The sequence below is a fragment of the Bactrocera neohumeralis genome, chromosome 2, assembly GCF_024586455.1.
Source record: "Bactrocera neohumeralis isolate Rockhampton chromosome 2, APGP_CSIRO_Bneo_wtdbg2-racon-allhic-juicebox.fasta_v2, whole genome shotgun sequence".
Taxonomy (NCBI): Eukaryota; Metazoa; Arthropoda; class Insecta; order Diptera; family Tephritidae; genus Bactrocera; species Bactrocera neohumeralis.
Genome location: NC_065919.1, coordinates 56837510 through 56849683, shown reverse-complemented (window position 1 = coordinate 56849683; position 12174 = coordinate 56837510). Strand labels below are relative to the sequence as shown.

The 12174-nt window shown below is 33.6% G+C and overlaps 3 protein-coding genes and 1 long non-coding RNA gene across 4 annotated transcripts in view; 1 reads left to right on the top strand and 3 right to left on the bottom strand.

The window, feature by feature from the left end:
* LOC126751776 (uncharacterized) overlaps nucleotides 1–1161 on the bottom strand; it is a 110057-nt gene extending 108896 nt beyond the window's left edge. The window contains exon 1 of the mRNA XM_050462305.1: nucleotides 726–1161. Within this exon, the coding sequence (XP_050318262.1) occupies nucleotides 726–1161 (436 nt within the window). The remainder of the gene's footprint in view (nucleotides 1–725) is intronic.
* On the bottom strand, nucleotides 1102–6576 carry LOC126751773 (CDP-diacylglycerol--glycerol-3-phosphate 3-phosphatidyltransferase, mitochondrial). Its single transcript, XM_050462301.1, has 6 exons — nucleotides 5936–6576; nucleotides 4975–5836; nucleotides 4705–4913; nucleotides 4469–4635; nucleotides 3098–4405; nucleotides 1102–1828 (listed from the first exon to the last, which is right to left on the bottom strand). Exons 2-5 carry the CDS (start codon nucleotides 5828–5830, stop codon nucleotides 4153–4155), a joined length of 1485 nt encoding a protein of 494 aa, XP_050318258.1. The 5' UTR covers nucleotides 5831–5836; nucleotides 5936–6576; the 3' UTR covers nucleotides 1102–1828; nucleotides 3098–4152.
* A 79-nt stretch (nucleotides 6577–6655) lies between these two features.
* LOC126751771 (uncharacterized) lies at nucleotides 6656–9247 on the top strand. The gene is made up of 3 exons (XM_050462293.1): nucleotides 6656–6822; nucleotides 6879–7717; nucleotides 7783–9247. Exons 1-3 carry the CDS (start codon nucleotides 6742–6744, stop codon nucleotides 9065–9067), a joined length of 2205 nt encoding a protein of 734 aa, XP_050318250.1. The 5' UTR covers nucleotides 6656–6741; the 3' UTR covers nucleotides 9068–9247.
* Nucleotides 7820–12158, bottom strand: LOC126751790 (uncharacterized). The gene is made up of 3 exons (XR_007665925.1): nucleotides 11989–12158; nucleotides 11804–11908; nucleotides 7820–7918 (listed from the first exon to the last, which is right to left on the bottom strand). It is a non-coding gene; the product is annotated as an uncharacterized LOC126751790 (long non-coding RNA).
* Nucleotides 12159–12174: the final 16 nt, after the last annotated feature.

The following is a 12174-nucleotide window of genomic DNA, read 5'->3' as shown; positions in this document are numbered from 1 at the left end:
GTACCACACAATATATACATACATACATACGTATGTTAGTACAGATATACAAATTTTTACATGCCGTTCTGCCTTCCTGTCAATTTTGATTTGATATTTATGTACGTCGACGCATTGCTGCAGTTCATGGGGCTTTTGCCTGGCATTATCGCCGTGATCACGTCACGATTTTAAAGTAAATGACAAAGCAATTATTCCAGCGGTTTTCCTGTGCTGTGTTGTAGTATTTATTGTTTTTGTTGTTGTGACTGTTGTAGTCGCGCTGTTGCCCAGTTGCATTTTGTATGAGAAGTGTGAAAAAATAAAACTGAATAGCAAAAGGAATTACAACATGCTTGCTGCAATCCATGTTTGTACACGAGTAGCTGCAACATGATTGAATTGAGGCATTACATCTGCTTGTATGTACATATACTGACACCTTAGATGCACCGCACAATTGTTACTGTTTGTTTATTTTAGTAATGCACTTGCTTTCACGCATGTGTAAGCGCATAAAAATATTTTTATATAGCCATAAAGCTGGTTGACTTTGGCGAAGTTCATGAATTAACACTACTATAGAGGGGGGATATTATTTGTATTCTAATTTTTCAACGACATTGGTAATTAACTCTAAGTCAACCTTATTAATTTTCTTATCGATATAATTTCCCATATTTTGATCAGAAACTTAGCTACTAATGAGTTATAATTAATACATAATAAAATTCAATCAAACTCACCTGCATTTGTTCGGGCATCTGGCGTACGCGCCGCCAAAGGTACCGCAACATCTGGCATACTGCTACCAGCGCTAACGCCACCCTTTTCCGCCATAAAATCCGTTGCACTTCTTTCATGCAAATGGGTAAAATTATTGTGTGCGTATTGCAGGGTACTACGATGATGTTGCTTGTGATTCGCATGTGCAGTTGTTGCTGTAAGCGTCGTAGCAGATAGATCTGCTGCGGCGGCAGGGTCCGTGCCAGACGCCCGCGCTTTGGCAAGATCGAAATTACTGGCGCAACACAATATCAAAAATGTCACATACATTGGTGCACCTATACCACCATGTTTTCTACTCATAGCACAAGGCAGCAACACTAAATTCGACTCCTGACAGCAACTTACTTTACTTTTAGGATGGAGCTCTTTAATAGGTGGGCGTTTGATATACATTTTCCCGGCACTTTCTTTTTTTCAATTTACACAAAATTTGCACAAGCGCACTTACTAACACAAATGTTTACACAAAAACATATGTATGTAGTTATGTACGTTATTTTTTTTTATTTGTAATTGACCTTTTTCATAAAGTAGCGTGACACTTGCAATTATCTTTCGTCTAGCTCATACATATTCACTTAACAAAGGTTGGGCGAACGGAGCAATTAGTAAGTTTAATTGAATTTATGTTGGCAAATTATGGCTGCAATTAAAAATGCGATCAATTGTGACAAAAGCAAACACACACAAATACAGCTTAGTAAAACTACACAAAAGCGGTTTCGTAGTAAGCGGATGTTGTCACAAATATATTTTTGTTATATGCGTAGGTGGACTTGACTTGATCGAAATTCGTTAGTCACTTGATTCATTTGATCAAGTAATTTATTTCAGCGTGAAACTTATTTTCTATTTATTATAAGCACACTGGCTTTTTAATTAAGTCTTGATAACAATAGCACATTTGATCTATCGGTTCCCTTACAAAATATTGGCTTGATGTCAAAAATTAATTGATATATAAATGTGTCGTAGTACTGAAATTTTGCTTAAAATCACAATTCCGCACTAGTAAATGTAAACAAAAGCACCGCGTAAGCGCATAAGATCCGCAACGAATCTGCAAGAAATACAAATGTTTAATTAGTAAGAATTAATCGAATGCAAGAGACAAAAACGAAACACCAGTCACGAATTAACTCTGTGCCAATTGTTAAGCATTCAGTACTTAACAAAATTAAGTCCGTAATAAAAAGAGTAGAAGTACTAACATTAAAATACATATGTTTATTAGTGCATAAAATATCTACTACTACAACTCTTTTGAACTGTGATTTATTGTTAAATGATTTTGATTAGCATATTATTTTGAAAAGAATAGGATTGTGGAGTACTTAATCGTCGCTGCTTATTTTATTATTTTACACATATCCTTAGCAACTGCGCAACATAAAAATTCCACAATTCCATATTTTATGTCATTTATTTTACATGCATCTCAGAAGGAAAACAATTTCTTTTTTTAATCAGTATACAAACAAGTACTTATTTCTACACTAAAGTCACAATGTATTTTTCAAAACATATGTGAGCAATATGCGGGTATTAAGCATTACTTTAGAAAAAACATAAATGTGCGCGTGTAATGCATGTACAAATCTGTACATTTATACACAACTTAAATTAAATAAATGCACTAGTATGTTTATTAAAGGGGCCTAGCGTTTAAGCGTTTTTAAGCTGTGATTTAATTATTATTTTTAGGAAATTTTAAAACTGTGTTAAGTGTTAGATTATTCGTACGATTATATTTCTTTCACTTTAAATTATAATATTGACAGTTAATAAATATTGAGATTGCAGTCAATTAGTGTTCAAATTTTATTATAATTTGTATTTCTATTTCTTATTACAATTTTTTTTTTATCAAAAGCTTTGATTTAATTGTTTATTTGATTTTTTTCTATTGATATTTTTTACGCCTGAGAGGATGTTCCAGTAATAGGTTTATATACATATGTACATCGAATAGTATTAGCAATGATTCCGATCTGATGTTAGTATTAATGAGGGAACTTTGAATTTTGCATCGTGTATATGTTCATATATTACACTAATATTGTTTTTGCGATTATGACGATTGAATATTACTTTCATTTCACGAAACACTTTCACTTAAACAATCCGAATGATATTGTGCCAATAAAGTTCCAGAATCCATAATTCAAACCACTTTGCAATAAGTTCCTTTTCAGTTTATTTTTATTTTCGCACTTCTTTCGTATATACCGTTATGCGTGCACTTTTGCAAGGGAACCTATTTCGTTTTAAACTATAATTCTAATAAGATTTAAAACCTCTCTGGCCAACATTTCTTTTACACAATTACCTGAATTGGATTATTTAAGATTCAAATGAAGAAATACTATCAAAATCCGATTAATATTTTCGAAAACGATGTATATAACGTTCTCGCAACTTTAATTACGCGCACTACCGTACCAAACAATATAAACTAACCAACCGAACAACGCAAATCAAACTAGCAAAATGCCGCTATAGCCGATCTTGCAATCGCTTTCGAGACATTTTTTCAGTTTCTTTTATGTTGCTTCACAGCCAGTGCTGCCATATTAATTTTTCATTTGAGTAGAAATGAAAGTATCTTAAAAGCAAAATAAATGTATAGGGAATAAGCGTGATAAAACTTTCAACTTAACAACCAAACATATAAATATTTTAATTAAATATATTTCCCTTCCACCGAATGCAATTACAAAACCTTTTCTGTAATAATGGCAGCCTCAGTTTCACAGCTGTGTTTAGCATCTTTTACCATTTCAAATCTATTACAATTAGAGGAACTTATCGAAAATCAGTTAAATCGATAGTTAAAAGGTATCGATTCTATATATCAATTTATGTTAAATTATGAATTTCATAAAATTTAAAATGCAAGAGTATATGTAGTCATTGCTATAGCAATTTTCTTTTCTTAAGTCGCAATATAGCATAATTTACAAATATAAATGTATGTGGCAATTAAAATTGTAGTAATTTATTTTTTCATATAAGTATTAAATTTGAGCTTTTTGACATACAAACTCCATAAATATAAACAGACATTTGAAACCGTATATAAGAAAACCATATTTAAAAAGAAATATTGTAGTATATTAAAATATTTCGAAAAAATTTTCTAAATCCAACATGTTTGTTGTGCAACTAACTCCAATAAAGACTATACACATAGTACAAAAATAGATAATATCGGAGATAAAACTAACTTATCCTCAAATCTTCCAAAAAAATAAAATTTAGCAAAGAAATATTTTGTTTTGTAAATTTGAGGGTGGCTTTTAAATTCACACTCCTTAACTTAAAGTTGTTCCCAGTTTCAGTTCTGCCTGTTACCACATGTCTGTCACAGACATTAGACACCACTTAAAAGAAATTTCTAAATACTTTAACTACGGCTTGTACCCAATGAGGTACAGGTCTTGAGGTAATTTCATTCTCTGCAGTACTTGAAGAACTAAACAGTCGGTCTGCTTCGCCTTGTAAACGTTCTGCCAATCCATCGTTTGTGGTAACGAGGCACACCTGTGTTTCAAGATCTCGATTCACAGAACGTTCGCCAAAGTTTGAAGAGCCAATCAGTGTAGCATTAGGAAATGAAGTGTCTGGCAGATAATACCTAAAATATTTTTTTATTATTTCTACACACAAACTTTTTGATTTCTATGATTTTAGTTTTTACCATAATCCTTTGGCGTGATAGGTCCAACCATCTTTTTCATACTCAAAGAAGTTCACACGATGATTTTGCTTCAGCTGCACAAGGTTTTCATAAAACTTCTTTGCTATTAATGTATATGCCGCCGGTATGCCACCAGCGGGACCACTAGCACCTTGAAACCCGTTTGCCTTAAGAAGAAATAAACCGTATCAATATATAAAATCGACTGATAAATAGAAATTATAAGATGGGCATACATTAGGATGGGCCATTAGAATACTGCACTGAGCCAAACAATTACTAGCCAAGGTATCCATGTATTCCTGAGTTAAATTAAAATAACCGGTGGCAAGTTTCAGGCGGGAACCTTCAATTGGCGATGATAGGAGTTGCTTAGTCACAAGGCTGTCGTGGTGAATACCTATTTGACCCATTTCAACCAGCGGGAATATCCATGTATCAGCACCTAAAATAAAATTAAAAGATTTTACGTCAAAGTTCTTATATAATAAAAGATGTTTCAAAACCTTTCTGTTCCTCCACTATTTTCTGCTGTTGAATGTAGGTATCCTTCATAAAATCAGATATACGCTGTTTTGCATGCATAATGAATTCTTCTTTTACACCTTCATATGGTAGAATTTTTCCATCTTTATGCAATTCTTCCTGTGCATTTTTATTGACAGCCAAACTAAATTCTTGCACTCTAGCAATAAACTGTGCATAAAAATCTGCAAGTGGTTTATCTTCAATGAGTATATAACGATCTTGACGATTCGTGAAATAATCATTTGACAAATTCGCTCCCGATATAAGAACAGCGTCATCGAAGAGATAAACTTTCATGTGTTGCAGCCCGAGTAGCTCATTCCAACGTGGTGGAGCTAATCTTTTTGTCATACCACGTAAGTCTGGTGTATGATAAAGTGATAATCTCATCTGGTCGCCAAAATCTCGTAAAAGCGGCAACAGCATCGTTTTGGAGTTGACTTCCCCTCGTGTACCGCGCGTAAAGTCCAATAGTACATTGACATGCAGTGAGGATTGTTGTTGTAAGCTGCTACGTAATGTTTGTACGAAAGCGTTTTCCAATTGACCTGTACCCAGATATAAACTGGCTAGTACAATACGCTCTCGAGCTGCCGCGCTACGTTGCACTAGCGTTTCATAGAAGTGATGCGGCTCATGAATTATTTGAATTTGTTCACCGCGAAGCGGAAAACATGGGGCTGCATTGTGTAGCCATGTTAAACTATCGAGATTACGATAACCGCCAAAACTGTTATGTATTTTCTGAGGCGTTTGCTGCAAGCAGCTAATTAAATCGGTAGGTGCGCTGATTTCTTCAGCGAATTGCGTGAAAAAACGTCGTAAGTGCCACATTATTAAATAAAATATATATTTTTAATATTTTATTTTACTTTAAGTAAATAAATAGGACGAGCCACAAATGTATAGTTCAAGACCAAAATCAAACACAATCCTTACTGATATCAGTTCTGAACAGTTAAATTTCTAATTTTACATGACTTTGTGCAGCTTATTAAAATATATTTTCAGGATGTCATTAACTATAAATTATTTTTGATAGTATTTTCAAAAGCTTATTTGCTACTAAGCATTGTATTTGGGAATTGCACGTTTCAATTGCATTAATCAGCTGACTGTATACACTAACCCAAATATACCTAGTTGCCAACGTTACCAAATAAAAAAAAGAAAAAAGTAAACATTCTCTTGATAAACAGTATGGCAACACATTCTTGTTCGGGTTATCGCTTCGTTTCACATATTTCCATTTATTATAATCGAATCGAATAAAGCAATTTTCCAACAAGAATTGTAGACGATTCAGAAACAGCTGTCCTTGCTTTGCTTGAAATTTCGTATTTTAAGATATAAGCAAATAAACAAAGTTTATGTTGCTTTTCGCAATTTGGTTTGGCAAAGTGTAAGCAAATGTGAACGAACTCCTACAAAAGCATACATACAACTTAACTCGAATAATACATATGTTGGACTCGATGTCATATTTTGTTTGATTGAATTGAAGTTATATTAATTTCATAGCCATAAGAATATTGCAATATTAATCCAAGCATGGTACTCCTCTACCGTGATTCAAAGTATAATAAATAGTTTATAACAGTATAACACAACAAAATTGCAAATAGTGGCATCTCTATTAGCGCGCATCATTTTATAAATTTGAAAAAATACCGAAACAGTGTACTTTCCTATACGAAGTATTACAAAGTTATTATTTGGAAAATCTATTTGTTTTGATTCATAGAATGAGTCGTTTAATTTTTAATGAAAATGCTCTGGAAGAATTGGAGTATCGACGCTGCACTTGGTGGAGTAGTTTTTTAGAAGTGCGTAATATCATTTTCCACCTTGTACCAAAATATATAAGATTTTGTTATTGTAGAATTTAGCTGAACGGGACGATGGAGAAGTTTACGATGTGAATTCACTTGATAAAGAGTTTGACGACGATTCCTCCAATGATGACGCAGATGAAGCAGAGGAAGTGGAAGATCTTGAGGATATCGAATATCACAATCTAATGAATCAGTCATCAGAGCAAGAAAAGACGACTTTTATAATGGAATCGGAGGAAATTCAAGATATTTTAAATTCAACCCGTCCCATATTAAAAGAGCATGAGTTAAAATTAAAGAAAACAGGTCTGGAAAAAGTTATGAACACATTTGATTCTGTACGTATTGAAAAAGAAGTTGGTGGATGGATGCGCCGACAGCATAGTTTACATATTTCTAAAACTAAGATACAATCAACTTCTGATACTGATTCATCATTGTCTTGTGAAGACGATCGCTATGTACGATCTGTACAGAAGTGCCATCACATGCGAAAACCTAAATATAAGCAGTGTTTTAAAAAATGTAAAAATTATCAAACATCTTACTGCACACATGGAATTTTTGTTGAACCAAAACCGCACAAGCTACATAATTGCAATTGTTGCAAATATCAATTAAATTCAATTAAAACTTCAAAATATTGGAAAATGTCAAGTACCGAAGAACCAGAAATTATTGACAAACAACACGGAAAGTTAACCGTTTTTTCTGAAAATAAAAGTAAAAAGCATCATTGTACACAGCAGGACAGTTCTAGTTCGGATTCCGATTGTGATTTCCAAGGGGGATTTTTGAAGCGGGATATGTCACCAGTGAGAGAATCCCAAAACAGATTTCTCACCATGGCTACGGTGGAAGAACCTTTACTACAAAAAGAGAAAAGGTAAGATTTATTTAAAAATATATATATATATAAATATTTACATAATAATATATTTTCAACATTAGAAATAGATTGACGTCCATGATAGAAAATGTGTACGAAACACCAACAAAATCCAAGGCCGTAAAAAGTAATATTCCCAATACAGCACCATCTAGGATCACTACAAAACGCACGGCTGCCGAGAAGGCGTTATCACTACTAAATACAAATAAAATAAGAAATGCGAAATCAATCAAATCAAAAAGTGTCGATAAAACACAAAAAAATGAAAATAGTTCCTCAGAATATAACACAACATTTGAAAACGATATTAAAAAAGCTAAAGCACTATCTTTAAAAACTCTCAAACAAAACAATGACAAATACAACTCATCCAAATCGCAACCATGTACTTCGTCGGAAAGCACAAATAACAACTTATTTAAGTTAGTTGGAAGTTCTCGAAATAAGAAAGTAAAAGAATCTGCGTCAACTGTAAAAACAATAAAGAAAGCGGAGAGGAAAAATAAAACTCAATCCAAATCAATTAAGAAGCAAAGTTGTTTGAAAAAATTCGATGGAAAGCGCGATGAAGCGAAAGAGAACACTTTTCTTGCGCATTCGGAAAATATTTGCAATTCAACTGCGCTTAATACTGCTGCTGCGCGTAAGCAACTACCAAGCCGTGTACCAGTTGTAGAAGAAAATTTTGAGTGCTCACCTACTGCAACGTCTTGCATAGAAAATAAACAGCATACGTTGCGCAAGAAAACCACTAGCCATCTGTCACCTATTGAAGAGAGTTCAACAAGTTCTTCAGAAGCAACTCCTAAGATGACGACACAATTTAAAAATGCTTTCAGTTCAACAGCAATTCCTGGTGCTGCAACTGCTAAAGAGTTAATCGTATTATCTCCTCCTGCAGAAGAACATGCTACACCTACCAAAGCAACTTCTAAAATAGGGGTGCGTCATGCCGTTACCGAACCACGTCGTAAACAAAGGCGGTTCATGAAGAATAATAAAACAATGGACTATCGTTCCAACATTTCGAATACTACACTTGAAAGCGCCGTAAAAGCAAATCGAATAATGCTATATACTCCGCAACGTAAGGCGCGTTCAATGGATGGCGATTTCCAAGTAACTAAAGAACTTATGAGCAGTATTGTTGGAGAAAAGCATGCACGCAGATTTTTTAAGTACCATATTGGGCGTCTGACATTTCCAAAAACTTCCACCATATATTATTGTCCACCTGAGACCGAGCTCTCGAGTTCAGAAAGCGATGAAGATCCACTGCAAAAGGCTGGGCGTTGCGGTGAACTGCATGAATCTGAACAACAGGACGACAGCAATGTAGTGTAAAGTGATTTTACCACATTTTATATTAACCTTAGTTTAGTTGCACTCTTGTTTTGTCTTATTTGCTATACAAACTCTAAAGTCTTTTAAATAACCCATGAGTATTGAATTGTTTGATTAATAAAAAATGTGTTAAGTGTTTTTTTTTTCATACATAATAAAAGACATATTAAGAATATTGAATATTGAGTTCGACAAACGTTACAAAAATCACTAATTTGACTATCTAAAGTGTAATCGGTGATCTGAAACTCGAGATAGCTAAAGAGTTATCTATAAGTGTATAAAAAATCAGAATAGCAAGACGAGTTGAGTTGAGAGTGATTGTCTGTCCGTCCGTCTGCCCGTGCAAGCTATAACTTGAGTAAAAATTGAGATGACGTGATGTTATTTGCTACTTATGGTATGTTTCTTAGCTCCCAAGGGAAGTTGGTATTATAGATTGGCGAAATCGGCCTATTGCCACGCCCTCAAAATGCCATTAACCGGTCAGTAGGGTAACCTTTTCTAGAAGTAATGTAGAAACCCACCACCACCATTGGAAGGTTTCGAAAAAGGCCAAAAAATAATAATACCGCTCGACGTTCGGAGCGCTCGGTGTGCACACCTCAAACTTTAAACGCGTTTTTCTCAAAGCACACTTTTTTAAGATGGCGGACATGATTCCGGTCGAACTAATCAACAGATTTGTTTAATTTTTGTTTTTAAATGTTCACAAAACGCCTGGCTATCGTCCCTATAATATATTTTTATAATTTATTAACTATGTTATGACAAAATTTATGTAAAAAAAACATGTGGAAAATTGAAAAAAAACAACGTTAATTATTTTTTATCAACATTTTTTTCATGATTCTAGTAGGGACGATAACCATTCACGTACTTTTTAAGAATAAATTGGGTTTTTGTGTTTCAGATGATCCAAACATGAGAAATCGTGTCCGCCAGTGAAAAAACGCATCTCATTCACCCAGCCATTTCTCCGACAGATGTCATCAAAAAATTCCGAAAAAATTTGTTTATATACTCTACGATATACCTTATGATATGTGAAAAAAAATTCTATTATAGAATAAAAATTTCTACGAAAAAAAATGTCAAAAAACAGGCCAGATTACCCTACTGACCCTTTAAACGAAATCTTATAAGGTCTTATAACTAAGCACCAAATTAAGATATAAATATTCATATCTTACATACCATTGTAAAATTTCCGCCAAATTTGCTCTGAACAAATTTTATTGTTCTTGACTGTTTAAAATGGATTAAATGATTGAAACCACGTCCACTTTTGGGATACAAACTATATAAAAATGCACTCTGAGCATTTAATCTGAAGAAGATGGTGTAGGCTTTAAGAACGTATCTGAAGAATTATATGGACATAACATTATATTCTTGACAGTGGTGGAAATGGGCGAAATCGGAATACAACCACGCCCATTTTCCTGCTATTTCCTTCATTTTACAGTGTGCAAATCCAACACCAATGGATCTGAGTGCTTATGGCTAAATTTTCAATATCATTCAATGTGTGAGATATACAAAATTCGGAGAGGATCCTAACCTAGTAATGGTATGCTCGTATGTCAAAAATGAATGAAATCGGGTCAATAGTTTCCTTAACCCCCATTTACCTTTACACTTCATATATCTAATATCAAGATTTTCAAACATCCGGTTGACTTTACTGCTTTGGTGATGGTATCTTAATGAAACTCAGAGAATATTTTTCTCTGTTTATAGTATGCAGTAATGCCAAAAATAGATAAAATCGGGTCTCTACTTCAACTATCTTCCCCTTAATGGCTTAATACCTTTTATATCGGCCAATATGCAATATATCTTAGCAAAATTAACTGAATATCGGATATAGTACAGTTTAATAATAAAAATATGTGAAATTAGTCTACGAATTATTTCGTCTCCCATATACTTAAAGACTTTCGTTATGTCGAATATGTAGCTAAGTTATCTTCACAAAATTACGTGGAACCAAATCTTTAAGCAAACATGAGCAATGTCTAAAATTAATGCAATCAGCCCAGACTTTTTCTGTCCTCAATAAACCCTATCCATTGTTTTTCGTCTTTCTACTTGACTTTAAAGTTTAAACCGTTTAGATTGGTCAAAATGTGGAGAAATTAAAAATTATGAATACTTGTATGAATGAAATTGGTCTAGAAATTGTTTCACACCTCAAATCCCATCTATAACCAATTCCGGTTCTCTGATTGACGTGAAAAAAACTCAAGATATTAAAATTAACCTCTTCGGTTGAGTTTTATGTAATTTTTGCTGATAGAAAGTAAAATATAGCAAGAAAGCTAAGTGAGTCTATGAGCTATAATACTCGTATATGTTAGTTAATAGGTTACGAATTTTATAGTAATTCATTCACGATTTCGTTGAACAATCAAGGTATTTCTCCGAATTTGAAATTTGCAAATTGCGAGAGTACAAAATGTTCGGTTACATACGAACTAAGCTATTCCTTCCTAACGATCTTATTTTAAAGTGGGTGCGGTAGTCTCTTATGCTTAAATAAAAGGTACCTAAATATTTTTTTTATTTAATCCAGCCAAGAATTCCACGCTGCACCTACAACCACAACAACTTCAACACAATATTGGGGAGCAGCATTACGCTGTTCATTCTGCTGTTGCTATTGAGTTCTTATATTTTAATAGAAAACATAAGAGTTTATCTCTCAGCATATCTTTTAAAATAACCACTTACCACTTCATTGCGTGGCCGAAATACACACACGTAAAGCTTTCCGCGGTCTCATCTTCATATTTAAAGAAATACGACAATTTCCTCACGACTTGCTTGCAGCTGCACCTGTTGAAGGATAACAAAAAATTGTTATGTTTATAACAACAATTATTTATGGTTATGTTGAGTATATGAGGCTTTCTAACCCAGTCCATTTAAGTTTAAGTTTTATCACTTAAAGCACAATACCGTTATGGATAGTAAATTGTCACGAAACAAATTTCAACTATTTCTTAGCAGTAAACAAATAATCAGCTGTTTTTCTGTCTGCCGGTTTGTTGCTACTTAGCGTTCGCGTACTTTTGCAAACATTGCACTCTTTGCGAGAGAAT